Source organism: Schistocerca gregaria, chromosome 1 (assembly GCF_023897955.1).
Source record: "Schistocerca gregaria isolate iqSchGreg1 chromosome 1, iqSchGreg1.2, whole genome shotgun sequence".
Taxonomy (NCBI): domain Eukaryota; kingdom Metazoa; phylum Arthropoda; class Insecta; order Orthoptera; family Acrididae; genus Schistocerca; species Schistocerca gregaria.
This window is the reverse complement of record NC_064920.1, coordinates 465,401,797-465,428,068: the sequence shown is the minus strand read 5'-3', so window position 1 is coordinate 465,428,068 and position 26,272 is coordinate 465,401,797. Positions and strand designations below refer to the sequence as shown.

General features: G+C 40.8%; 1 protein-coding gene across 1 annotated transcript in view; it reads left to right on the top strand.

The window, feature by feature from the left end:
* LOC126352812 (CLIP domain-containing serine protease HP8-like) overlaps positions 1-20,116 on the top strand; it is a 65,622-nt gene extending 45,506 nt beyond the window's left edge. The window contains exons 6-7 of the mRNA XM_050002715.1: positions 1,420-1,521; positions 18,870-20,116. Of these exons, the coding sequence (XP_049858672.1) occupies positions 1,420-1,521; positions 18,870-19,180 (413 nt within the window). The 3' untranslated portion in view covers positions 19,181-20,116. The remainder of the gene's footprint in view (positions 1-1,419; positions 1,522-18,869) is intronic.
* Positions 20,117-26,272: the final 6,156 nt, after the last annotated feature.

Below are 26,272 nucleotides of genomic sequence, written 5' to 3'. Positions count from 1 at the left end.
GGCTGAAGCGAGCTTTATGAACAGCAGCCTATAGTCCTGGAAAACATCATCTCTGTTGGGAAACAAACATTATACCATAGCGTTAACCTGATCACCCAAAATGGCCACATAGTCCTTGGCAGTGTGAACCTTCACAGTTCCCGTTGGGCCATAGTATGGCTGCCCAAATCATCATCGAAATCACAGCATCTTTCACTCTTGGGATGTAAACTGAGCCAGAAGCTGGAAACGATGTGTAAGAAGACTCGTCCGACCAAATGACGTTCTTCCATAGTCCAGGTTCTATGGATTTGGCACCACGGTTTCCTGTTAACGGCATTTGCATAGATCATTCCCAGTTGTTGAATGGCAACTCGACTTGCAATTTCTCGCTTATGCAACTCCCTTCGTGTTTTTTGATGTTGACATGATTCGTGAGCGCAGCATTCTGTTCTGCAGTGACATTTTCAGCTGTCGCACTCTTATTTTTCTTCACAAACCTCTCCAACGGCCGTCCATCTCGATCACTCGGCACAAACTTTAGTCCGACTTGTAAGTTAACGGATGATGTTTTTAAGCGATCTCTGTATGCGGTGTAAATCTTCAATTTCAAACTCAAAACACTTCCGCGCTCTTGGTAATGGAAGCACTCACCGTACGAGAACCAGTAATATGTCACGTTCTAATTCGCTTAGGTCAAACCTAATGCACTCAGAACTACATTCAACACTATTCTGACGACGGATGACACTTGTAGCTTATTGAGAAAATTGCACAGGTCCAGATGTACATCTACGTCATGGTCAAATAGAACAAAGCAACAGCTGGCTTGGTCAGCATCTGCTCCTGTGTTCAAGCATGCATTTCTCGTGATATTCCCCTATTATTGTCCAGCCCTTGTACATTTATATAGTTTCTACGGTTACATACATTCAAATGAATAAACAAGGATGCAGTGGCGCCGTAAAATTCTTTCTTCGCAATTCATTACCAGTCCAAATCAGTCAACGTGAGTAAAGCATTTTAAAAAGGCTTCTTCCTTCACTACACCATTAAAGAAGAGAGCAGATGAATTGAGGCATAACTACACTTGCCTTGAAGGTTACTTGCGCGAAGGAAGTTCCAAAACTGTTCATTGTGAGCAATTTTGTGTTTGCAAGGCTGGCTATGCTTTTAATTTTGTTTCTTTACGGTTGGAAGAATGATTATGATGTCGATAATCCACTGAGCCTCAGTAGCTTTCGTTTCCATCTTTCTTTTTATTTTTGAATTTGTAAAAATTGGCCGTCATGTTCAGTCCTCACACCTTTTTTTGTTTGCTAAGCTGTATTGATAAATTTTAGAATTGTTGTATAAATTAAGGATGTCATATTTGCTAATAATTTATTCTCAATCTTGTTATAATCGATTTTATAAGAGACCCCTCTGTTTAAATTCCAGCTTTCATCAGAACAATATGCTTGCCGATTACGCCTGAGATGAGGCAAGCAACATTCGTCGGGAAGAATCTTGTTTTGGCTGGGTGGGGTAGAACCGAAAAAGGTAAGCCTCTCCACGTGTGAACTGCTTTCAAAAATGTATTCTCAATATTAAAACAATATTATTGTGTAGAGTCTGTTGGGTGAGCCTCGACGTTCTTATTTTCGGGTAGCTAAGATAATCATCACCCACAAACGTAATTTCTTGATTGTAAGAATAAAGAAACCCACATACTGTGTGTCGCCGATTTGATGATCGGTAACAAATGTCACAAATTTTAAAACGATTCTCATTTTTCTCTTCTCTCTCTTTTCCCCATTGATACAGCCATTAAAAATAAAATGGGCATTGTAAACATTCCTAAGCTATTATGTCAACGTACAGCAAACAGCAAGCTACTTCTTAGTTTATTTTGTGTTAAAGATGTAAAGCTTGATCGTAGATTGCCGTGATGGTGGATGGTTGTTCACTGACACTCTTTTTCTTACTTTTATCCATTCAGCATCGTTCCTGATCAATTTTATTGATCCGGGTTTGAAAAATCCTATTGTGCAGCCATCTTAAAACGCAGTCTTATATTATGACGACCACTGTTTGACATAACAGACTTTATGGTGGTGAAATAGATGCAAATAATCTGTGACCGATGTTTTCAAGTGTTCCATACATATTAACATCAAATGCCTGATAACTCTCACTTCTTCAAAAGTTTAATAAATTATTTTAAAATAGTGCATGATTAAATTCTGCCTCTTTTCAGATAGGATATCTTTTCTCATAGGTAATATTACTGCTGTTAAGGAATTTATATGCTATAAATTAGATACCTAGAAGATTTAATCGGCCTTTAAAAATATTTTGTTTCATATTTTCATGGATTGAGGATCAGAGATGTGTTCTGAATCATAAGTCAGTTGTCTCGAAGTCGCTGAAGACCATTTTTCGAGCTACCGTTAAATTTCTTGTTTTTCATAACTTGAAAGACACAATTCAGTAACCTAGTCGGTCTTCCCTCTCGTATTATACGTAAATTTGACTTGTTACCTTTGTCAGTTCAAATAACATAACACACATCGGTATCCTACAAGAGAAAATAATGAAGGACCAGACTCTGGCCACAACATACAAGCTGTAGATTGTCTGCATCAGGACGCTGTTGTCTAACAAGACTGGGTGGATCAAGTGCTTAGGAGATCTGCCTATGTGATTTTGCCTGTCTGAAGTCCAATTACACCTTCCACACCTGTCAGACTTACCTGATGTGCCCACAGGTCAGCCCAAAGAATGTTGCATACCAGCCTGCGAGTTCTGAGTACGAAAGTACTACGAAAATAATACTCCTGTGGAGTGGTTACCCTCGTAAATAAAGCACAGACAAATCTGTTAATACCCTGATACATTGACGAGGCCCATTGTCCTCCAATTTCATGAATCTACATTCGTTACAGCGGTGGCACTAAGCTCCAGCTGCTCTGATTAAAAGTCGCATTGCACTCACGAAAGTAACGTTTACCCTCGGGTCGACACTAATGGTATGCAAGACAAGTTACTTCCACTAGGACGCACATTAAAAATCTGCCCTCATTCTAATGTTTGAAACTGTACCTGCCACGCGGGTCCTGCTAGCACCCACTGCCCGGGGTGATTTTTTTATTATATTACTGCTGTTACGTAATATTTGCGGCAGGTCCCAAAAGATGTTGCTTGACGATATTTAGTCTAATTTTAAATCACCAAGAACACACACCATTTGGCCTGCTTAAGACTCTTTTATCGACTTTACTTAGCAGCTCTCCCAGAATCATCACATCTTTGCTACTAAAGAATAAACAAAAAAAAAAAAAAAAAATTTGAATATATTACATCATGTTGTCAGTAATTAACTATAACTATTAACGGTGTTGGCAACTTCATCAAATATAAAAATTCCATTTAGATTTCATCACTGTTGCTTTTACATACTCTTCCATTGTGGTTTCACATAGGGTACAATTATCTGTATCGTTGAGGCTCGGAAGATACCCTGTCGTGACAAGGTGTATGGCTGATGTGTGTGACAAATATTAAGATAAAAAAGTCCTATATTAACGAAAGTTGAAACAAATCAAAGGAATACGGAAATTTCTAAATGGGGTACTTGAGTCAGTTGAGTAGTTAGCAGACTTAACTGGGATGCCAAAGTTTGTTTCCTGGTACCGTAAAGGATTTTTCTTGCTGACTGAAGTAGAAAAGATTGCACTCAACCGTTTAAAGACAACTGAAGAGCCGCCTTAATGGGATACTACAACGGGACAGGTGTTGTAAACGAAACATTTTTCTCAAAGTGTAAGTAAAAACGCAGGTTGATGGATAACACAGCAGTCTGTTGCTTAAGTATGTTCTGAACTTAATCACTTGCCGAGTCGGTTGATTAGCATTTGGGGTTACAAAACTGCTAAATTGAAATGCCAAGAAATTGAAGGATGTGCACAAGTCCTGACAAACTGGTTTCAAATTTTCCACTTCGCTATACATCGTTTCAGGAGACTACTCTGATAACTGTGCAAGTGGAAACTATTCACAAACCACACGAAGTGTGGTAGTTGCATAAAACATTCTCGGACTTCTTGCCTTGTCAGTTCAGGATAAAATCTTGAGCTTTCGGCGATTTCCATCATCGTCTTCGTCAAAAGCAACTCACTGCAAAACCTACTGCTGTGGTGGCCTAATATAGCCGAAACACGGCTTCTGATTAGTCGGTAGTTACGTCATGCTGTCGCAGACGGTGTCGACGTCTGGAATCGTGGCACTACCGTTCCTGTCATTTCATAAACATCACGACGAATATACCTGGCTCTTCTATGAATCAAGAAGTCGCTTTCATGCACTGCTAATTCTCGCACATGAAGAGTACCTAAAAGCATCAAATACAGAGAGAAACTAACATATGTATAGATTGTGAAGAGACCAAAGTTCTCACTTCTAGTTGATGGGTCAGATGGCTCTGAGCACTATGGAACTTAACATCAGAGGTCATGAGTCCCCTAGACGTACAACTACTTAAACCTAACTAACCTAAGAACTTCACACACATCCATGTCCCAGGCAGGATTCGAACCTGCGACAGTAGCAGCAGCGCGGTTCCGGACCGAAGCGCCTAGAACCGTTCGGCCACAACGGCCGGCCTTCTAGCTGAGGTGTGGGAGTGGTATCTACGTCCTCTGTCCACACTCCCAGTACTCCTCGTCCCTATTTGGGTAAATGTGAGTAATTAAAGAAGAATGGAGCTAGTATAAGCATATTTACCTGTAAAGAACATTTTATCAGAATAAAGGAGATGAAAGCCGCAACTTGATACGAGTAACGGATCACGAGTTTTAATTCAAGATGACTGATCGTAATTCATGAGTGACCGAAACAGGCGGGCTCCGCCAGGGTCGCGGATTGGGGCGATGTTCACCGATAAGTGCACTCATTGGGGCGTGGGCGAAGCCATAGCTTCTAGAAGATTCCAAGACTGGCGGATAGATACGAAAAGAGTCCTAAACAAACATACTGTGTAGTATGGAGCAGCGGTTACCTCTTCTTTTCTAGCATGTGGATCAGTCAATATTAACATAAAATGTCAGGGGCAAAATAGATCTTGATAAAGTTACGGACTGTAATGAGAGGGGTAAAATTCGGGCAGATATCGTTCTGTAAGGACCTCATGTGGAGCTATCGACGGAAGGTATTGTACTATCAGAAACGTCTACAATTATGAAAAATGCTAGCACGATGTCATTGTCGTCTTGGCGGGACAGCAGGGAGGAGGACGCTCCACTGTTCCAGGAGACGTATCGAGAGCCGGCTCCGCAGTTACGGCAAAATACGCGTTTTCTTTATGCATGTTACATTATTGTCGTCATTAGTCAAGTCGCGTAGAAAGAGATTTTTTTGTGATTATAAGTGTATTTGGATTTGTGGACGCTCGCAGACTTACAAAATGTCAGACAATGGGCAAAGCTTTTGCCAGTCGTGGCGCCATTGTTACAATCCAAGTAAGTAAGCTGGTTGTCTTTACTGTTCCCATGAATGCTGCCCCAATGTTGCGAATTTATCGTTGCTGATGACCATCTGGTTGCCAAACACTCCCGCAGCTGTCGATCTGAGTCTGCGTTAGGCATCACTTTCTCCATTTTCTACATGGATTACTCTTCCTTACTAACCACTACGCTCTTCTTATATCGAAGACCTGTAGGCCATCCCAAAAATGGAACGTTATGCAGGCAGATTGGTCACGGTATGGAGCAATAATGGACGCCCAACTATCGTCATTCCTCACCGTGGTGTCCCCGAAAGCAAGGTACATTAGCTTTAGGAATTATATCAACGTGGCATATCGCATTTTGCTCCACAGAAGAGGATGATGACTGCTACCAGCCAATGCCCGATTCCCTAGAGGGACCCAAAATGTTAGAGTCGGGTGGCGCGCGGAGACTGGCTTGTAGTGATCTTAAACGGAGAACTATTCTGCCTAGAAACGGGTTGATGCGTCCACCTAAGCGCTTTCTCAAGGCCCGCAAGACAAAACACAAGAGCAAGTTCTGCGAACAACTATCTGTGCACACTCCTGTTGAAAGTATTTGGTCGGTGGTGAACTCGCTCAAACGGAGACCGGTACCTCCCAAGAGGTTGCAGATCTGGACAGACGAGTTTGCCGCTATTGTGGCACCCACAACTACCATACCAGAATCCATTGATCTCGCGGCTACAGGTGCCGCTATCGATCTCCGAGATGGTATAACCGCGCCATTCTCTCTCGTGGAAAACAATATGGCCCTGACACATCGCCTGGGTATGACCAGATAAACTACTGCATTGTTCTCAGTATGTCTGACGATGCAAAATGTGTTCTTCTGAACATCTTTAATGACATCTGGAGGGGTAGGAACGTTCCTGATGACTGGAAGACTTACTTATTGGTGCCCATATTGAAGCCAGGCAAAGACCCTGGTCAAGGAGCATCGTGTCGCCCGACTACCCTGCGTGTGTATCACTTTCGAACGTCTCCTCAAGTTTAGAATGGTCGTTGGAACGTGAAAACTTACTCCTGCGGACGCAATACAGCTTCCGTAAGGGAAGAAATAGTTATGCTAATATTACCTCGCTTACGATGGACACTGAAAACACGTTCTACGCTAGCGGGTATTTAACGGCCATTTTTCTTCACTTTTCGAGAGCGTACGACAATGTCCTTATACCTGAACTTATCAACAAATTGCAATTGTTGCATCCCCCGGCGGTGATTGTACGGGTTATATACAGTTGGCTTTATTGTTGTACGTGCATATCCCCGATCAGGACAAAGTGGTGCATGGACCACGCATGTGTCTTGTGGCCTCCAGCAGGGCGCGATACTGAGTCCCTTACTGTATGTCCTACATGTTGTCGACCTAGAGACTTTGTTCATCCCCACCTTCAAAGTTCTGCAGTATGCGGATGACGTCTATATATACTCTCACTCGTCCTGCTTTTGGGTCACACGCCTATGGCTTACCGACGCATACGGCATTCTGGTCGAATGGGAGTTAAAAAATGGGGTCACTTTGTCACCTGATAAATCAGTTGTTGTGATGTTGACAAGGAAATAGAGTAATAACTTCTCATCCCAACTTCGTCTTGGCCCGTAAACATTTCCTGTTCGGGCACAAGCTAAGTTCTTTGTCATCTACTTCATGCTGCGGAGCTCATCGACAAGGTGGACAACGCTATGACTATCTTGCGTATGCTTGCCCGACTCTGGTGGGGAGCGGAACCGTTTAAGCTCTTGAAAGGTTTTCATCCGTTCTATCTTGGACTATTGAAAAATTGTCTACGGCACAGCAACACAATTAGCTTCGCTCAAACCTTGATGTAGTCCATTATAGAGCGATTCGTTTTGTCCTCGGAGCCATGAAATCAACGTTCGTGGAAGTATCCGTCATGCCGTTGTCCATACGACGGCAGATGTTGTCTGACGTTTTTCTCCTCAGGCGAACTTCGATATCCGATTGGGCCTCTCTTAAGGCGTTGGTTCGATTCTAGAGACTCATACAGTCACCCCATGAACGGCAAATGACAAGAACTCCTTTACTAGTTTGCAACTACGAGCGCGCGCGTGGCCGCTCGGTTTGAGGCATCATGTCACGGATTGCGTGGCCCTTCCCGCCTGAGGTTCGAGTCCTCCCTCGGGCATGGGTATGTTTGTTGTTCTTAGCATAAGTTAGTTTAAGTAGTGTGTCAGTCTATGGATCGATGACCTCAGCAGTTTGGTCCCTCAGGAGTTCACAAACATTTGAACTTTTTTTTTTTCAACTAAGAGAAATGGCGCCATCTCTTTCCGCTCGTTCTACAGGACACATTACTCCCTTGTTTTCATTTTTCGTTTAGTCTGTTCTTCACTCCATCCCCAGTGGCATACCAGCCGTCCGACTTCCGAACGGAGAACATCGTCACTCGCGACGTGGAGCATTTTCTCAGCATGCAATGGGGGCAGAGTGCTCACGTCTACACGGACGGTTCTAAATCTAAGGCCGGTGTGGGGCATGCCTTCCTTTGCCCTTCTAGTGGCGCCTACCAAATGTTTGCGCTTCTACCTGAATCTTCTATGTATACGGCGGAACTACTGGGCGTCAGGGAAGCTATTCATTATGGTATGTGGACATTCAAGTTCTTCCTGATAGTTACGGACTCAAGTGTGTTGCAGAAATTGCAACACCCCTCGTTTCATAAACAGACCAAGAGGTATGATCTCGACGTCTTGGCAGTCGTAAGAGATGCACAGATCTCAGCACTGCCGTTCAGTAAATCTGGATTAAAGAACATCATGGTATTCTTCGCAATGAAACGGTTGACTTCCTTGCCATGAGGAGTATTACAGAAGGCCAGTTACACCCAATGCTGATCCCTTATACGGATCTCACATCGACGATACGAATGATTGCTTATCACACTGTAACGTTCCCTCTTTCTGTTTATTTAGGTTTGATTTGTTTGATTGTTATTCTTTATTTCTATTATTGGGAATCTTTTTTTTTATTAAATTGAGCCTGAAACTTACGTAATAAATACTTCGCGTGAAGTACGATTTGCAGCATAAACAAAAATTAATTTCGGAAATGTAATCCACTGAATATTAAAAGTAAAGCTTTTGAACAACGCGCGTGACTGACTAGATACATTCAGAGGGTACGTACATTCGCGTGCGAGTGGTTGCGGTCTGATGAGAACTTTTCATTGTGAAATAATTTCGTCGTAACACACTCGGAGATTGCGAACGTACATTCAGAGTAGAGGCACGTACGTTCTATCATTCCCCGTGGCCTGGGTAAAAGAATGGCAATTATTTAAATCTAAGAGTATTTATTTTGCATCGGACTAGTATTTTTATAAGAAAAAGAAGATTGCAGGTTCTGAATGTCTCGGCAAAACGAATCGGAAGTAATTTTAGCGGCCACGAAAGGAAAGTAGAGAGCACAATCACGTACCTCTATTGTTGAGCAGCGCCGTTTTGAAGATCTTCGGTTCCATCTAAAACTCGCCTTCTCTGCTTGACATAAATACTCCATAGGCATGGGAATAAGGCTTGTTGTGCGATGAAAATAATGTAAAACACATCTTGCGTCTTTTAACTCATTAATTTACCACAAACACACACACTAGTAATTAGACAGTACGACATCCCACCAGCCCATCAGAACAAAAAGGTAGTCGTTCATACAAGAAAAAAAAACGAAGGGCGAAATTGTTCCTATGTCTCTCAAAGATAAAAAGTTTACCAGATATTTCTCTGGTGTGTCACTGGAACAATTTTTCAGCACCTCTGCGATTAAATCACAATATTTTCAGTTCCTTTACAACACTTGGAACTGTAAATGGCATGTCTCTCCGCACTCGAAGGGCGGCGACCTGGCGGTCATGGAACTGAACACCTCTTGTCGACCGTGGTTCGCCTCGGTGCAGCTTCGTAGACGTCATGTGACTTCTACCACTCGCATGAGGCTGGGACGCAGGTGTTACCCCGCGCTCCTACAACGGTTGAAGTTTATCACGTCTGGACACTGCGATAAGGACACAACGACAGTAGCGAATCTTAACCGCATCATATTGGCATGTTCCAAGCACAAGACGGCACTATCAAGTTTTTGTAAGGAACTGATTGCGAGAAGTTACCCCCTCCCCACGAAAGTGAGAAACACAATACAAGCAACGGTACGTATAGTAGTGCCAGTAGAACAGTGCCATATAATGCACAACAGAGCAGTAATAGAGATTTAATGTACGAATAGAGGTCTGTCACGTGGTATCAGCCTGGTTCGTAATCTGGTGCATAATTTAGTGTTTTAATTTGTGTACAAACCTCTATTTGTACATTGAATTTTCATTATTACTCTCTTGTCCATTTTATGTCATCGTTCTACTGGCAATTTGTACGTACGGTTGCCTGTATTGTGTTTGTCATCTTGAGTTTTTCTTTTATCTTAAATAGGTCTGTGTGCATGCTACACTCCTCACATGGTTGTATGATGTTATCTGCATTATTGTTCTTCGGCTATTGTTGTGCTTATTGTGTGATGTACTGTGTTTAACCTTTCATGTTTTGTCTTTTATTATAAGAGCGTACGCATGTTCGTCATAAAGATGCTCGGCTGGTCTCGGCGGAGGTTCGAGTCCTCCCTCGGGCATGGGTGTAGGATAATTTAGGCTAAGTAATGTGTAAGCTTAGGGACTGATGACCTTAGCAGTTACGTCCCACAAGATTTCACACGCACATTTAAACATTTTTGAACATAATGATGCTGTTTTCTGTAATTTCACTCCAGAGTCCACTGCCGCCGGCTGTGTAATGTTTGTCTAACTGCGTTTTTATTTTACTTTAAGATTATGTTTGTTTACTAAGTTCATAATATTGTGTTATTCTACTTTTTTGCGATTATGTTTCTTTGGAACTTTATAATCTTTGTTGACTGTATGGTTCTTTAACCCAAGGTCGAAATGAAAGGGTGAATAATAATTGTAAAGGCAACAGTGACGAAATCTAAATAGAATTTTTATATTTTATGAAGTTGCCAAGAATCTTTTCTTCTAACACTGGTAATCCCGCTAAAACGTATCCGCGAATCGTAAAACCTTTCGTGATTCGTTTCTTGCTCACTTAGAAACAATAACGCGGTAGTTTGATTGTGTAGACGCCCTTTAATTAATACAATAAAGCGTCAACTCGGAAGCATCGTTTCTCCTGCAGAAACTAGCTTGCCCACCCAACGCTGTTTCCGACAAAACCATTAATACGCGCTTTATTCTAATTACTTCGTAGCGTAAAAGTTTGGTAAATGCCGTATGTTTTACGGACTGTCATAACTGCATTTCAAGAACAGATGTTCTTCGCGCGTCCGAACGTTCACAAGAACGTGGGGTCAGTTCAGTAGTCAAAGCAAATCAACACGCTATCAGTCTCACACTTTAATGTAGTACTACTGAAAATGATCATGATACATTAATCTACCAAAAGACTGATTTAAGCTGGAATTGATCTTCCACGAAATCCAGTTCCTTGCAGTTTTCTGCAGTTCTTGATAAGTTCTCTCTTCCTTCAAAGCATTAGATTTTTTTTAAAAGGTAGTTTTCCCTTACAATATTATATCCGACCCATTTTGATTTCTGTTTTCCTCTCTTTTCTTTTTAACATTTAATCCTTCATTAGACTCTCTTCCTATCTATTTAATTTTCTCCATTCTTCTCCACAGCCAGATTTCAAAGCTTTCAAGATATTTCTTGTCTTCTTTCTGTGTTGTTCAATTTCCTGTGCCCTTTTTAACTACGTTCCATATAAAGCATTTGCAAATTCATTTCCTAAATCAGATTTTTTAACATCGAGTGTAGATTTAAGTGTCAGGAAGACGTTTCTGAAAGTATTTGTATGGAGTGTAGCCATGTATGGAAGTGAAACATGGACGATAAATAGTTTGGACAAGAAGAGAATAGAAGCTTTCGAAATGTGGTGCTACAGAAGAATGCAGAAGATTAGATGGGTAGATCACATAACTAATGATGAAGTATTGAATAGAATAGGGGGGAAGAGGAGTTTGTGGCACAACTTGACAAAAAGAAGGGGCCGGTTGATAGGACATGTTCTGAGGCATCAAGGGATCACAAATTTAGCATTGGAGGGCAGCGTGGAGGGTAAAAATCGTAGAGGCAGGCCAAGAGATGAATAAACTAAGCAGATTCAGAAGGATGTAGGTTGCAGTAAGTACTGGGAGATGAAGAAGCTTGCACAGGATAGGGTAGCATGGAGAGCTGCATCAAACCAGTCTCAGCACTGAAGACCACAACAACAACAAATCAAATCTTATTGGTCCTCTTGTCGGTAGTCCTTGTATCTTTTGTAAATGCTTCAGCTACACATTCCGTTTAGTTTTTTTTTCTGTTTAAAACATCATATAAAGTTATGCAGAGAGTGGAATATAACGACACTGACAAACTTCGAGGGATTGTTGAGTGTGTTTTGAAAACCAAACTGTGGACAGAATCCCATGTCTGAAACGTCATCTAAGGACGCTACAATGCATCCAAACTACAGTGGCCAATGGGTGCTCCAAAGTCACTTTTTGACGACTAAAGAGAGTTTGCATACTCTGCAGTGTTGTGACAGGCGTGGACACGTCCGCTGATCTCAAACGATTTGAGTACTGGCAGCCCATTCGCGAGGAGTTGCGATTGTCTGTCAGCACAAAAACCACCTTAACTGCATAATGGGTAGCTTGCAGCTCTGAAACTTCTACTCGTACATTCTGTGGCAGCATCAGACGTTCCGAGCTCGGGTACTTATTCTTATTTCTCAAGACAGCCTCTACAACCCGTCAAAGTCGGTTGGTGTCGTTTTGTTACACCCTTTATGTTCTTTTCTCAGATCAGAACAGCAAATTTGAGGTATTTATTACACATTTTGAATCATAATCTTGAGTGAAATGAAGATTTTCACTAGCACAATTACAACTATATCTGCGTCTTTGATGGCACGTCTCACCTTTAATGTCAGTAGCGAGACTGTAAAAGCAATCTCTCAGGTACAGGACAAAGTTATCTCTGGATAGTGTAGTAATGTCTCTTTCTACATCTATAGGCTGGAGAACACTTAAAAGTGTATGACAGAGCATATATCCTATTGTGCCGCCTATTAGTGTTTCTTGTCTCTCCATTCGCATTTGGAGGACAGAAAGGATGACTCCTTACATGCCTATGTACGAGTTGTAATTCGTGTAACATCGTCTTTGCTGTTCCTAAGGGAGCACAAAATAGGAGTTTTCAGCATATTCCCGGTATCCTTAGTTAATAGTAGTTCTTGAAACTACGTTAGTAAACTTTGACGGGATAGTTGTTTATGTCAAATTATCTGCCAGTTCTGATTTGTCAACATTTCCATTACACATGTATGCCAAATTTCGTAAGCACGACTGAGCTCGTGCAATGCATTTCATGTCCCCACAAACTATCACACTAAAGCATAAGTTGACTGATGGCACTTGTGACTCACTGATATTGTTGTGAAGAGATAAAAACGTTTTGCATTTCCTCCATAGCACAATGTTACATTTTTGTTGACTTAAAACAAGTTGCTGATCTTTGTACGACGTTGAAATCTTATCAAGAATCTGTAAGCGCGCATCAAAAGCTGTTTTGCAGCACATGGGATGATTTAGTGGAAAAGGCACAATATTGCTACAAGACAGCTGCTCGTCATCATCAGGTATCGCGTCAAACAAATGTTGTGCAGTATCTACAACACCAACTGATGCTTTTCCCGATAAGCTTCCAAGCCGTTACTAGGTTTGGAAAGTCTCAAGCAGAATATCTGCCTGTTTAGTAATGTTTTTACAAACAATATTTCTTTATAGATAACAGTGTCATCGACTAAATCTCTCTAAGGTTACTATCAGCATTGTCCGCCACGTTATTTAATGGGAGCTGGCTGTTGGCAAGAGATCTGCTAGGAGAAGGAGATTTTCAGATAGTTTTACTATTGGTGTTTGTAATAAATATGACCAACTGTCAGAGTCTAGTGGAGAGGAATCTCTAGTAGCTGTAGATGTAGGAAGTATGCAGCAGACATCAGCAGTTACGGTGGCTAGGACAGTAGCAAAGTCTAAGAGAAAGAAGAAGGTTCTGCTGTTAGGTAGTTCTCATGGTAGAGGTGTAGACCAGCAGTTGCAGGAAGTTTTGGAGAGTGAGTACCAGGTCACCAGCATTGTGAAGCCTAATGCAGGATTGGCTCAGGTGACTGTTAACATAGGGGGGTTATGTAGGGATTTTACTAAAGAGGATCAGATAGTGATTGTGAGTGGGGTTGGTAATAGTATTGATAGGGATGGGGAGTATGACATAGATGGTGACCTGGAAAAGATAGCCACTCAGACTGGCAACACGAATGTGCATTTCGTGGAACGATCGGCCTCATCTTAATACAGCCGTCAGGCGTAATAACATGAGACTTGGAGGTGCGCTGATGACAGAAGGCATGAGTCACATTTCAGTGGTGTCGGTGGAGTCTATCAGCAGGACGGGTTTCACTAGACATGGCCTGCACCTCAACAGGTATGGAAAGGGGAGATTGGCAAAGCTTATAGGTGACAGCATAGGTGAGGGTGGTGGGATCACTCATGGGAAAATTCCGGTAGTTGTGGGAGTTAGAGCTGTGCCTTTTTTAGATTGAAGTCAGCTGATAGGTGTTCGTGCTTAAGGGAAGTCTCTTTAACAAAGAAACCACTTTCGACAAAGCTTAGGTATCCGATTAATGAGGGAATCAGTATATTTCATCAAAATATGCAGGGTATTAGAGATAAAGTCAGTGAACTGCTTATAGATGTTGACTCTGAAATTATTGGTATATCTGAGCACTTCTTAAATAAGGAGATAATTCAGAGGCTTCCTTTACCAGGATACAGGTTGGCTGGCAGCTTTTCTAGGAGCTCTTTGCGGTGTGGGGGAGTAACCATGTATGTGAAAAACGGTATCCCATTTGAGTCAATTGATGTTTCATAGTACTGCACTGAAAAGGTGTTTGAATGTTGTGCAGGTGTCGTTAAATTTAGTGGAGCTAAACTTCTTCCTGTTGTTATTTGTAGATCCCCAGATTCTGAGTTCACAACATTTTTGCTAAAGCTAGAGGAGGTTCTTGGTTCACTTTATAGGAAATATAAAAAGTTAGCTATATGTGGGGACTTCAATATTGATTGTATAAGTGATTGAGCAAGGAAGAGGATGCTGGTAGAACTCCTTAATTCATATAATATTATGCAAACCGTATTCTTTCCAACGAGAGTGCAAGGGAACAGTAGAACAACCATAGACAATATTTTTGCTCATTCCTCATTACTAGAAGGGCAGTCTGTTAGCAAAAAGGTGAATGGCCTTTCAGATCATGATGCACAAATTTTAACTCTAAAAGATTTTTGTGCTACATCACGTGTTAAATATAGTCATCAGCTGTTTAGGAAAGTAGATTCAGTTGCTGTAGAGACATTTGTAAACCTCATCAAGGAACACGAGTGGCAAGATGTTTATAGCGCTGATACAGTAGACGATAAATACAATGCTTTTCTCAAGACTTTTCTCATGCTCTTTGAAAGTTGCTTTCCGTTAGAACTTTCAAAACAGGGTACTAGCACAAACAGGCAGTCTTGGTGGCTGACTAGAGGGATAAGAATATCTTGTAGAACAAAGTGGCAATTATATCAAAACGTTAGAAACAGCCACAATCTAAATGCAGCAGCCCATTACAAACAGTATTGTAAGATGCTTAAAAAAAGTTATTAGGAAGGCAAAAAGTATGTGGTATGCAGATAGAATAGCTAAGTCTCACGATAAAATTAAAACCATATGGTCAGTCGTAAAGGAAGTGGCTGGTCTGCAGTGACAAGTAGAGGATATAGAATCAGTGCGCAGTGGGAATGTCCGTGTTACTGATAAGTCGCATATATGTACAGTATTTAATAATCACTTTCTGAATATAGCAGGTGAACTAAATAGAAACGTAGTCCCAACAGGGACTCATATAGCTCTCGTAGAAAAAAGTGTTCCGAGACTGTTACCTGAAATGCTCCTCTATGATGCTGACAAGAGGGAGATTGAATTAATAATTAAATCACTAAAGACCAAGAACTCTCATGGATATGACGGGGTATCTAGCAGAATACTGAAGTTTTGTTCCATGTATGTTAGCCCAGTACTTAGCCATATCTGTAACTTTTCCTTTAGGAGTGGTCGGTTTCCTGGCTGATTAAAGTACTCCGTAGTGAAGCCACTTTATAAAACGGGAAACAGGGATAATATTGACAATTATAGACCTATTTCTATGCCATCGGTGTTTGGTAAAGTTATCGAGAAGGTTGTATATACAAGGTTACTGGAGTATTTAAATTCACATAATTTGCTGTCAAATGTGCAGTTTGGTTTTAGAAATGGCTTAACAACTGAAAATGCTGTATTCTCTTTTCTCTGTGAGGTTTTGGACGGATTAAATAAAAGGTTGCGAGCGTTAGGTGTTTTCTTTGATCTAACGAAGGCTTTTGACTGTGTTGACCACAAAATATTACTGCAGAAATTGGACCATTATGGAATAAGGGGAGTAGCTTACAATTGGTTCGCCTCTTACTTTAAGAACAGAAAGCAGAAGGTAATTCTCCGCAATATGGAGAGTGGTAGTGATGTTCAGTTTCAATGGGGCACTGTTAAGTGGGGCGTTCCCCAGGGGTCGGTGCTGGGGCCACTGCTGTTTCTTATTTACATAAGTGATATGCCTTCCAGTATTACAGGTGATTCAAAAATATTTCTGTTTGCTGATGACATCAGGTTGGTAGTGAAGGATCTTGTGTGTAATAATGAAACATTATCAAATAATGTAGTTCATGAAATAAGTTCATGGCTTGTGGAAAAATAATTTGATGCTAAATCACAGTAAGACTCAGTTTTTACAGTTTCTAACTCACAATTGAACAAGAACTGATATTTTAATCAGACAGAATGGGCATATTATAAGGGAGACGGAACAGTTCAAGTTCCTAGGCGTACGGATAGATAGTAAGTTGTTGTGGAAAGCCCATGTTCAGGACCTTGTTCAGAAACAAAATCCTGCTTTATTTACCATTGGAACAGTATCTGAAATAAGTGACATTTCAACACATAAAGTAGTCTTCTTCGCATATTTACATACACTTCTGTCATATGGTATTATTTTTTGGGGTAATTCTTCTGATTCAAAAAGGATATTTTTGGCTCAAAAACGGGCTGTTGGAGCTATGTGTGGTGTAATTTCGAAAACCTCTTGTCGACCCCTATTCAATAGTCTGGGAATTTTGACATTGCCCTCACAGTATATATTTTCTTTAATGTCGTTTGTTGTTAGCAATATTAGCTTATTCCCAAGAGTTAGCAGTTTTCACTCAGTTAATACTAGGCAGAAATCAAATCTGCATGTGGAATGCACTTCCTTGGCTCTTGTGCATAAAGGAGTGCAGTATTCTGCTGCATCCATTTTCAATAAGCTACCACAAGAACTCAAAAATCTTAGCAGTAGCTCAAACACTTTCAAGTCTAAACTAAAGAGTTTCCTCGTGGCTCACTCCTATTCTGTCGAGGAGCTCCTGGAAGAGCTAAAAAATTAAGCAAATTCCAGTGTTACATTCTTCATTTTCTTTATTTAAACTAACGACTTGTCGCCTGAATATGTTTCTTATATTTCATTTTATCTGTTTCTACAATCGTGTTATAATTTCATGTATTGACTCGTTCCATGACCATGGAGACTTCTCCTTAATGTGGTCCCACGGAACAATAAATAAATAAATAATACACGTATAGTAAGTATCCCAGCACACTTGCCTCGGGAGCTTCTGAACTTATGTCTAATCTATTGATGACTCGTCATCCAACATAACATTCTGGGTCGTCTTCACCAAGAAAACCTGTCTAGTCACAGATTTCGTTTGTACCTCATATCTAAATATACGTCTACGACATACTCCGGTACTCAGCAAGACTCCATGCAGTGCAGGGTGTCTTGTGACACTAGTAAGTCATTCCCTTTCGTGTTCCAGTCGCAAATGGAGAGAGTGGAAAAGCTGTATATATATGCCTTCGTACGTGCCCAGATTTCTCTTATTCTCATTTCGCGGTCCCTATACGAAATGTACGTTGACGACGGTAGAATGGTACTGAAGTCATCAGCAAATACCGGTACTCTAAATTTTCTCAGTAATGTTTCGTGAAAGGAACATCGACTTCCGTCCAGGGATTCTCATTTGAGATGACAGGTTTTTTTACGTAACAGTCGCGTGTTGATCGAACCTACCAGTAACAAACCTAGCAGCACGCTTCTGAATTACTGTAATGTCTTGCTTTAATTTGACCTGGTGTAGATCCTAAACACTACAGCAGTTTTTAATAATGGGTGACACTAATGTGCTACATCCGGTCTCCTTTGTAGACGAATTAAAATTTCGTAGGGTTCACTGAATACATCACCTACAGACCTTACGTGCTGTTTCCATTTTATATCGCTTTGCAACGTTACGCCTCGAACTTTAATCGACATAACTGTATCAAGGAGCACACCAAAAATACTGCGCTCGAACATTACAGGATTTTTTATTCGATTCATCCACATTAAGTTACATTTTTAAACATTTAGAACAAGTTGCCATTCAATACACAAAATAGAAATTTGTTTAAATCAGGCTGTAACCTCCTAGCCACTTGATACAAGCGCTTTTCCTTACTCTTCTACATCTTCTGGGAACAGTCCCATATTGCAGCTCACCTCTCATTCAGACCTGTCCTATAATATTTCCCTGGTACGCTCTTGAGGGGGCGCCCGTTGTGGCCGAGCGGTTCTAGGGGCTTCAGTCTGGTCGCAGTTTCGAATCCTGCCTCGGGCGTGGATGTGTGTGATGTCCTTAGGTTAGTTAGGTTTAAGTAATTCTAAGTTCTAGGGGACTGATGACCTCAGATGTTAAGTCCCATAGTGCTCAGAGCCATTTGAACCATTTTTGATCTCTTGACGGTGCCCTTGTCTCTGATTTACATTCGCATCCAGGACAACATGTTCGGTTGTATTACTTAAGTCTTAGAGCCACTCATATGTCTGGGAACCTATTCATTTCGCTCAGATGCTCGTTAATAGTCTGCAGTAGGGCACTCTGTCAAATATTTTCCTGTATTTGAGGAATATGGAATCTGCCTGTTGCCCTCCATCCATAGTTCGCAGGATACCATGCGAAAAAATGGCAGGCTGTTTTCTCCATGAGCAATGCTTACTAAATCCGTGCGGATATGTCAAAAGAAGTTTCTCTGTCTCAAGGAGATTTAGTACGTGCACTTGCTTTGATTAACAAACTCCTGTTTGGGGTTTGCAGGTGGCTCCACCCCAGTGAAGCTGTACATTGAGGTGCCGGTGGTGGACGAGCAGACCTGCCAGCAGCGGTACGCGCGCTGGGACCGGCACATCGTGTCGTCGCAGATCTGCGCCGGCGGCAGGGGCGGCGATGACTCCTGCGCTAGCAACAGCGGCAGCGCGCTCATGGCCTTAGAGGGCCAGCCGCCCAGGGCCTATCTCATCGGGGTCGACTCGTACGGTCGCCGCGATTGCGGCGTGGTGGGCCACCCTGACGTCTACACCCGTGTCTCCTCCTTCCTCACGTGGATACTCGACACCATTCGGCCTTAACGTCGCTTACTTGTCATACACCGAACCACATCCACAACACATCACTGTGGTCTATCGCCATATGCACCATTCGAGTGGATGCATCCAGACGAAGTACATGAACTCTCTAACCCTAATGTTCACATTAATACAATAAAAATAGCGATATTACACATTAAGAGATTTTAAGTCAAAGCTGGATCTGTTCTCGTGCCATTTCTCACCATCGTCTTTAAGATATTTTTAATTTAATTCTTAAATTTTTCTTCGTCGTAGTTTTCTGTCTAGAAAACACTTCATTTACAACAACGTATCATTAAAGGAGGAAAACTAAAATACATTTGTCACGTGATCTACATATTCGTAATGGGGCTGAACAGCCGATTGTGATAATAAGAATTTCGAGTATTTTTTAATAAGATCCATTCTGTGAACAGTAAAATCTCGTAAGGTTTTGATATCTGCAAAACAAGAATATCAGTGGCAACCAAAACACCACACGTTGAAAGGAAGAATCTTGATAAATAATAACAATTGCTATATCACCTGACGCAACATACTATTCTACACAGCAACATAACTAAGTTATCCTTCTTTCTCAAGCCTCTTTACGTATTAGTTTAAACAACTGTGTTTAATCCAATTATGCAGACTCAGTTTTTAAATCACGGAAAACAGGATTGCTATGATGTTGTTTTTGTAGCTTCTTCCATCAGAAAAGCTATTTATTTACGACAGTTATTAAAAATTTACACAGGTTTTTTTTTACCTTATCAGAACGTAAATTCTCTTCTTGCTTCCTTTCTCATCGATTGGTGGTTGCATTTATGAACGTGTTTTCAAACAGAGAAAATGATTTTGAACATTGAAACCACTCTGAGTTTTAAGATTACTTTACAAACTGAAATTCCTATTGTTGTCCGTGTGAATCATTGGAGTAAACTGTATCATCATTTATAGATTGTATTTCTGGTTCCTCGTAGTTTATAAACAAACACGTTAAAATATATCTTGTTTCACAGCTCAAGTCGTATACTAAGCAATGCCTGGCAATTGGTGATCTTAAGGATTTCTCGCCAAGTAGCTCTGTTGTCCCCCGTTAGAGGTTCGACTTATCCCTCGAGCATGTGTGTGTGTGTGTGTGTGTGTGTGTGTGTGTGTGTGTGTGTGTGTGTGTTTGTGTTGTCTTTAGTTTACGTTAGTTTATCATAGATTAAGTAGTGCGTAAACCTAGTGACCGATTACCTCAGCACTTTGGTCCCATAGGAATTTACCACAAATTTCCAAATTTTTTTTCCACAGTTCCCACCGCTCAAGGGAAAGTGATAACCTGAAAGCCAGTGCTGTGTAAACAGTGTAGGCGCTGCCACCTGACATAACTACATTGTGGATGTAGTTTATGAGTATTTGAGCAAAAATTACCGCTGATCAATAGACCATCTTCTCATTCAGGAGAAATCATAAGCATTTGTAGCTGTAATAAAACTTGCCATCTATGCGAATGGCAAACGTTTATTATTCATTAATGAAACGAAAAGTTTTATTTTTGCTCACCAGACTTCCATAGCTAAATGAAATAAAACAGAATTAGCTCAATGGTCAATTATAGAGATTATGATATACTCTCAGAATTGTCCACGTCATTTCCAACATTAAAAAAGACATTCTTAGGATAGGAATTAAGGTGAAAAAACTGTTTAGTGATGGTGCTTACATTGTTAAGGGAAGAGGTTTTTAATGACCCTCCGACGATGTGGCTAACAGACATGGATCTCAAGGTAAAATGGGGAATGGAGAAAAATGGATATGGAAATCGTGGTGCTGTGATGTGGCTGAGCCTTCGAGATACTCTTGCAGATGTTAGAATGACGTACTTCTGTTGGACTCATATACAATTAATACCAGATAACAGACGGAACAGGTGTGGTCCAAGCAAACATGAGACACAGGTGCTGTACCTTATAAGATAACAGAGAGTTTATATAACTATGAAACGAAACAGTGTTCCATATTGATCCCTGTTTATTACGAAATTCACTCCTGACATGCACGAATTACAAATTATTACAGGATCAATTTGTTCAGAAGTAATGCAGAGAGTGAGACAGTTATCAGTTGTTAACAATACTAATCGAACACGTGAACACCTCAGCAAGGATTATCTACACAACAATTCTCGGAAAGTAACTACGCAGTAATCGCAATGTGACTGCCTGAATTTGACATATCAGTGAAAGAACTACATGCGCGGCTAACATTTCCGATAGTCGAAATGAATCTTCAGTCACTCGTGACAGTATTGGAATCCGAAGTGAGCATAATCGGACATCCACATAAATTCTCTAAGTCAAGTGTTCTCTTCTGCCACCTCAATGAAAGTGTGCTTTCTGTCATTCCTTGAACAAATGTCTTTCTTGCCAAATTGGAAACACAATTGCTGGCCAGTTATCCATTTGTTAGCTAGACAATAATCTTCCCTCGATCCAACAGTTTTGCTAAATTTACTATCCTTTACTGGCCTGTGCTAGGTGATCTTAAACTACTGTAAATTTCTCTCTTGCTCTTCAACCAGCTCGATGTTTTAGCCAAAGCGATCACTTCCACACACGCAGTTCACGGAAATTATTGTCCAGATTTACAGTACTCGTTATCTGTTTATGTTAACCCATGACGATCTCTCTGCTGTGCTTTAGTCCGGTTCTAGGCCCTTCAGTCCGGAACCGCGCTACTGCTACGGTCGCAGGTTCGAATCCTGCCTCGGGTATGGATGTGTGTGATGTCCTTCGGTTAGTTAGGTTTGAGTAGTTCTAAGTCTAGGGGACGGATGACCTCAGCTGTTACGTCCCATAGTGCTTAGTGCTATTTGTACCATTTATGACGATCTCTCTTACGAGGTTTTAGGCCAGTTATTATTCACCTCAGGCAAAGCAGTGACAAAGTCGACTCAATGCTTGACAAAGCGAAACGAATTAATGTTCATAAAGAAGGCCAGCCACTACTCACAAAACGTCGTTTATCTATTACTGACTGTCCCAAGCCTAGCATTCCCAGAATGTAACTTCTTGGCGCGAAAGGGTACCTTTGAAGTTTGTTTTGCCCGAATGTTCATGCTAGTAGGAACTGAGACTCCGTGAGCGAAGGTCTTTGCCACGCCACATTAACTATTTCTGCGAATGTAGCCCCGGGCCCAAATTGAGAAAAGCGTATAGAACTATACAAAAGCTGCATAAAGGCGATTGGGAAGTTCAGTATGTCCATAGTGGATGACGAATTGCGACTGTGATTTAAATTGGCGATTTATCTGGTAATAAATATGCAACCAGTCACTTTTTTTTACGATTTATTCAACCATGAACATGTTTTCGAGCCATTGCAGGCTCATCATCAGATGGAGTCGTAACAAGAACATCATGCTGTTGACCAAATGTAGCTAGATACTGTGTTGGTACTGCTGGCGGAAACAATGGAAATTTAGTAAACGGTGACGAAAGTATTTTATGTTTTAGATACTTGCAGTGCACTGCCTTGTCGTCTTCATATCAGATCGCGTCCTATAATGTGCTTTATTTAGCTATGTTCACGAATATACACAGTTCTTAGCTACACTGGGTTTTACACTGATTCACAGAAAGTAAACACTACATGTCTTTGCAAGAAATGTGGATGTGGTAGATATTACACTTTACTACATAATGGTCTTTGGCAAGAGATACGTTATACTATGGTACAAATATTACTGGTACAGATTTTGCATTTCCATAAATGAACTGTGGATGAAGCCCGACCAACAGGCATTTCATGCATTGATCAAAAATGATTGTGCATTGAGAATGGCTAATTTCTAGCTGAAATCTATATCTGACAATGAAACTTAAAAAGGACGACTGATAGCTGAAACCTGTGATTTACAAGTCAATATAACAGTCGCTAATTGCAACAGCCTTCTGAATGGAAGGTAACCTGATTACCATAAATGTTGCTAGCTGCAGGAGTGTCATATTGGTAACAAAATTTTTAATATGTTCCATAACATGGTATTCTGTAACTTACAAAAAGCTTTTAGTTACGTATTAAAAATTTCGCTCAATCTGTTTACCATCTGTTTAACTATTAATCCATATTAAAAATGTTGTTGTTAATATGAAGACACTCCTGTAGCTAGCAACATTTATTGAAATGTAAAATCTGTGCCAGTAATATGTGTACCATAATGCAACGTATCTCTGGCGAAAGACAATTATGTAGTTTAGTGTAAGATCTATCATATCCACATCCTTTGCTAAAACATGGAGTGTTTAATTTCTGTGAATCAGTGTAAAACCAAGTGTAGCTAAATATTGTGTATATCTATACACATAGCTTGTAACTAGGCTGTTTAGGTTTTTATGTTGGTAACGCCACGTAGTGCTCTGTATGAAAATCGATGACTGCGCTGTGTGCAGCCTGTGGCTGGTTGGACTCATTGTTGGAATATTCGCTAGTGTACCGTTGGGCAGTTGGATGTGCACAGCGCATAGCGTTGAGCAGTTGGAGGTGAGGCGCCAGGATTGGTGGATGTGGCGCGAGATGGCAGAGTTTTGAGAGGTTGCTATGAGAGCACGATCTGGACGTGTGTCCGTCAGAAAAAGAAAATTTGTTTAATTGGATGTCACAAAATTATATATGTATTATGACTTTTGAACGCTATTAAGCTACATACGTTGTTTGTTCTCTATCAAAATCTTTCATTTACTAACTATGCCTATCACTAATTAGTGCCTTCAGTAGTCAGAACCTTTTATTTAGCTGGCAGTATTGGCGCTCGCTGTACTGCAGTAGTTCGAGTAACGAAGATTTTTGTGAGGTAAGTGATTCATGCAAGGTATAGGTTATTATTAGTCAGGGCCATTCTTTTGGAGGAATTGTTGAAAGTCAGATTGCATTGCGCTAAAACATTGTGTGTCGGTTTAGTGATGATCAGAACAAGTAAAGAGAAAACAGTCTGAGTACGTTGAGTTTTGCTCAGCTGTTTGAAAATCAAATAATATAAGAGTTCTTCCAGCACTGTCATTCCTTACGTACAAAACGGGAAGTTTCATGTATCGACCCTTAGCCGAGGGTAACTCACTGGAATCGTCAGATCTTTTTCTTGTAGTTTGTGTAATTGGTGTAGTTATTGTTTATTGCTAGTGCGCAGTTGTTGAGACAATGTCCTTTGTACTTGTTGTTCTTCATTGTTGTACAGTAAAACAGTTGTGACATGCATATAGATTTGCACCAAATATATCGCAGCCGCGCTTGCAATTAATTGGATATTATTTTCAGGGCTATTTTAATGAATTTTCTTATTTTGCTCTTCAAATTGTGCTTTTTTGTGTTATTGTGTGAAGCAAAGTAAATTGAGAAAGTACAATGAAGACGATAGTAGTGTGTTAGCACCACCATGTAATGGATTAACAAATATTCAGAATAGTAATTTAATGATTGTGCATAGGGAAATGGACCAGGCAATAAATAATGGTGTAGATAGCGAAACAGCTAGTGAACAGTGTAGTATTGTCGATCGACTGGTCGGCAGCAGCTCGCCCCAGGAATGTAAAATGGCAGGTCACAATCTTGCAAATACTGTAGATTCAGGTTTTGTATCATTACCCGTCTCTCAATCAAGTCAAGACACATTTCCTGCTTTTCAAAATGCGAATGTTGCCGGTGCAAATGCACTACCGAAAAGTACAGAGGAACATGTTTCAGACATCAGTGCATTGTTATTATGTCCGCCCCCGGTAGCTGAATGGTCAGTGTGACGGATTGTCAGTTCTCTGAACCAGGGTTCGATTCCCGGCTGAGTCGGGAAATTGTCAACGCCCGGGGACTGGGTGTTGTGCTGCCATCATCATCCTAACATGCTCATAGACTGCAGGTCACGGAAGTAGCGTCACATTGTAAGACCGGCTCCCGGCGAACGGCCAGCCTGATGGGTGCCCCAGCCATACGATTAAATATATAAATTATTATTAAAATTAATGCAACAAATGGAACGACAGCCTCAAAAGTTAGACACAACGCTTGAACAAACACGTGAAGTTTTAACTGCTGAGTTACGTAACATAGAATCTAAATGTCAAAAAGTCTGTAATGACATAAAAACACAAATTTGTGAGCATTTTCAACCTATTTCTTCGCATCATGAAAATGCATTACAGACTCACGAAGCAGCTATAAAAGAACTGCAAACTATTCTTCGTGAAAATCACGACATCTTGGAAGCTAAAACTGACTCAGTTGCATCTACCGAGTTGGTTACGCAACTTGCAAAAACTCAGGAAAACTTAAAGGACATGGTAGATACGCTTTCAACACAAATGAACACTCTGAAACTTGGTTCAGAAAAACACACTGAGTTCATTATCGGCGAAAGTAGCCGAACTTTCGGATCAGTTCATTAACTTATCTACAAATGTAGACGATGATCTGAATGACAAAAGACCAGTAGCCTTTACTGACACAGAAGAGTACGAACAAATTAGCAAATTCAAACAAAATCAGAATCAAATTAGAATGCAACACAAAAGAGAAATCTTCGAAGTACATGATCAGTTGGCACAAGTAATACAAGAATTACGTATTTCAGAGGACACTCATGCTCCAATACGTGAAGAGGGACTTAGAAATACGGAAAAGCCACAAAATAATACCACAGGGCATTTCGGAAATTTTGAAAGAAATTGGCAAGGTGCACCAAATTTTTAGATGGAACCGCCAACACGACGTAACAGTGACCGATATGCGTCTCGCCGTCATAATGACTTTGACAATAAGCTGTTCATCACTACACGTAAATTCAAAATATTTAAGAATTCTGGCAACGACATTCATCCACAAGCGTGACTTCATCAATTCCATCGTTGGTTTCCTCCCAACTGGAAATTAGAGCACAGATTAGAATTTGTGTGTGGATACTTAGAGAATGAACTAGCTGTAAGAATGGGATCGGTCATTCGCGATTGTCACACTGAAGGAGAATTTTATCAAGACTTCCTCTCAGCACATCGGTCTCAAGCTACTCAAGACCAAATAAAACATTGCGTCATAATGATGAAACGCACTGAACAATCTGAATTTTCCAGTCTCGTC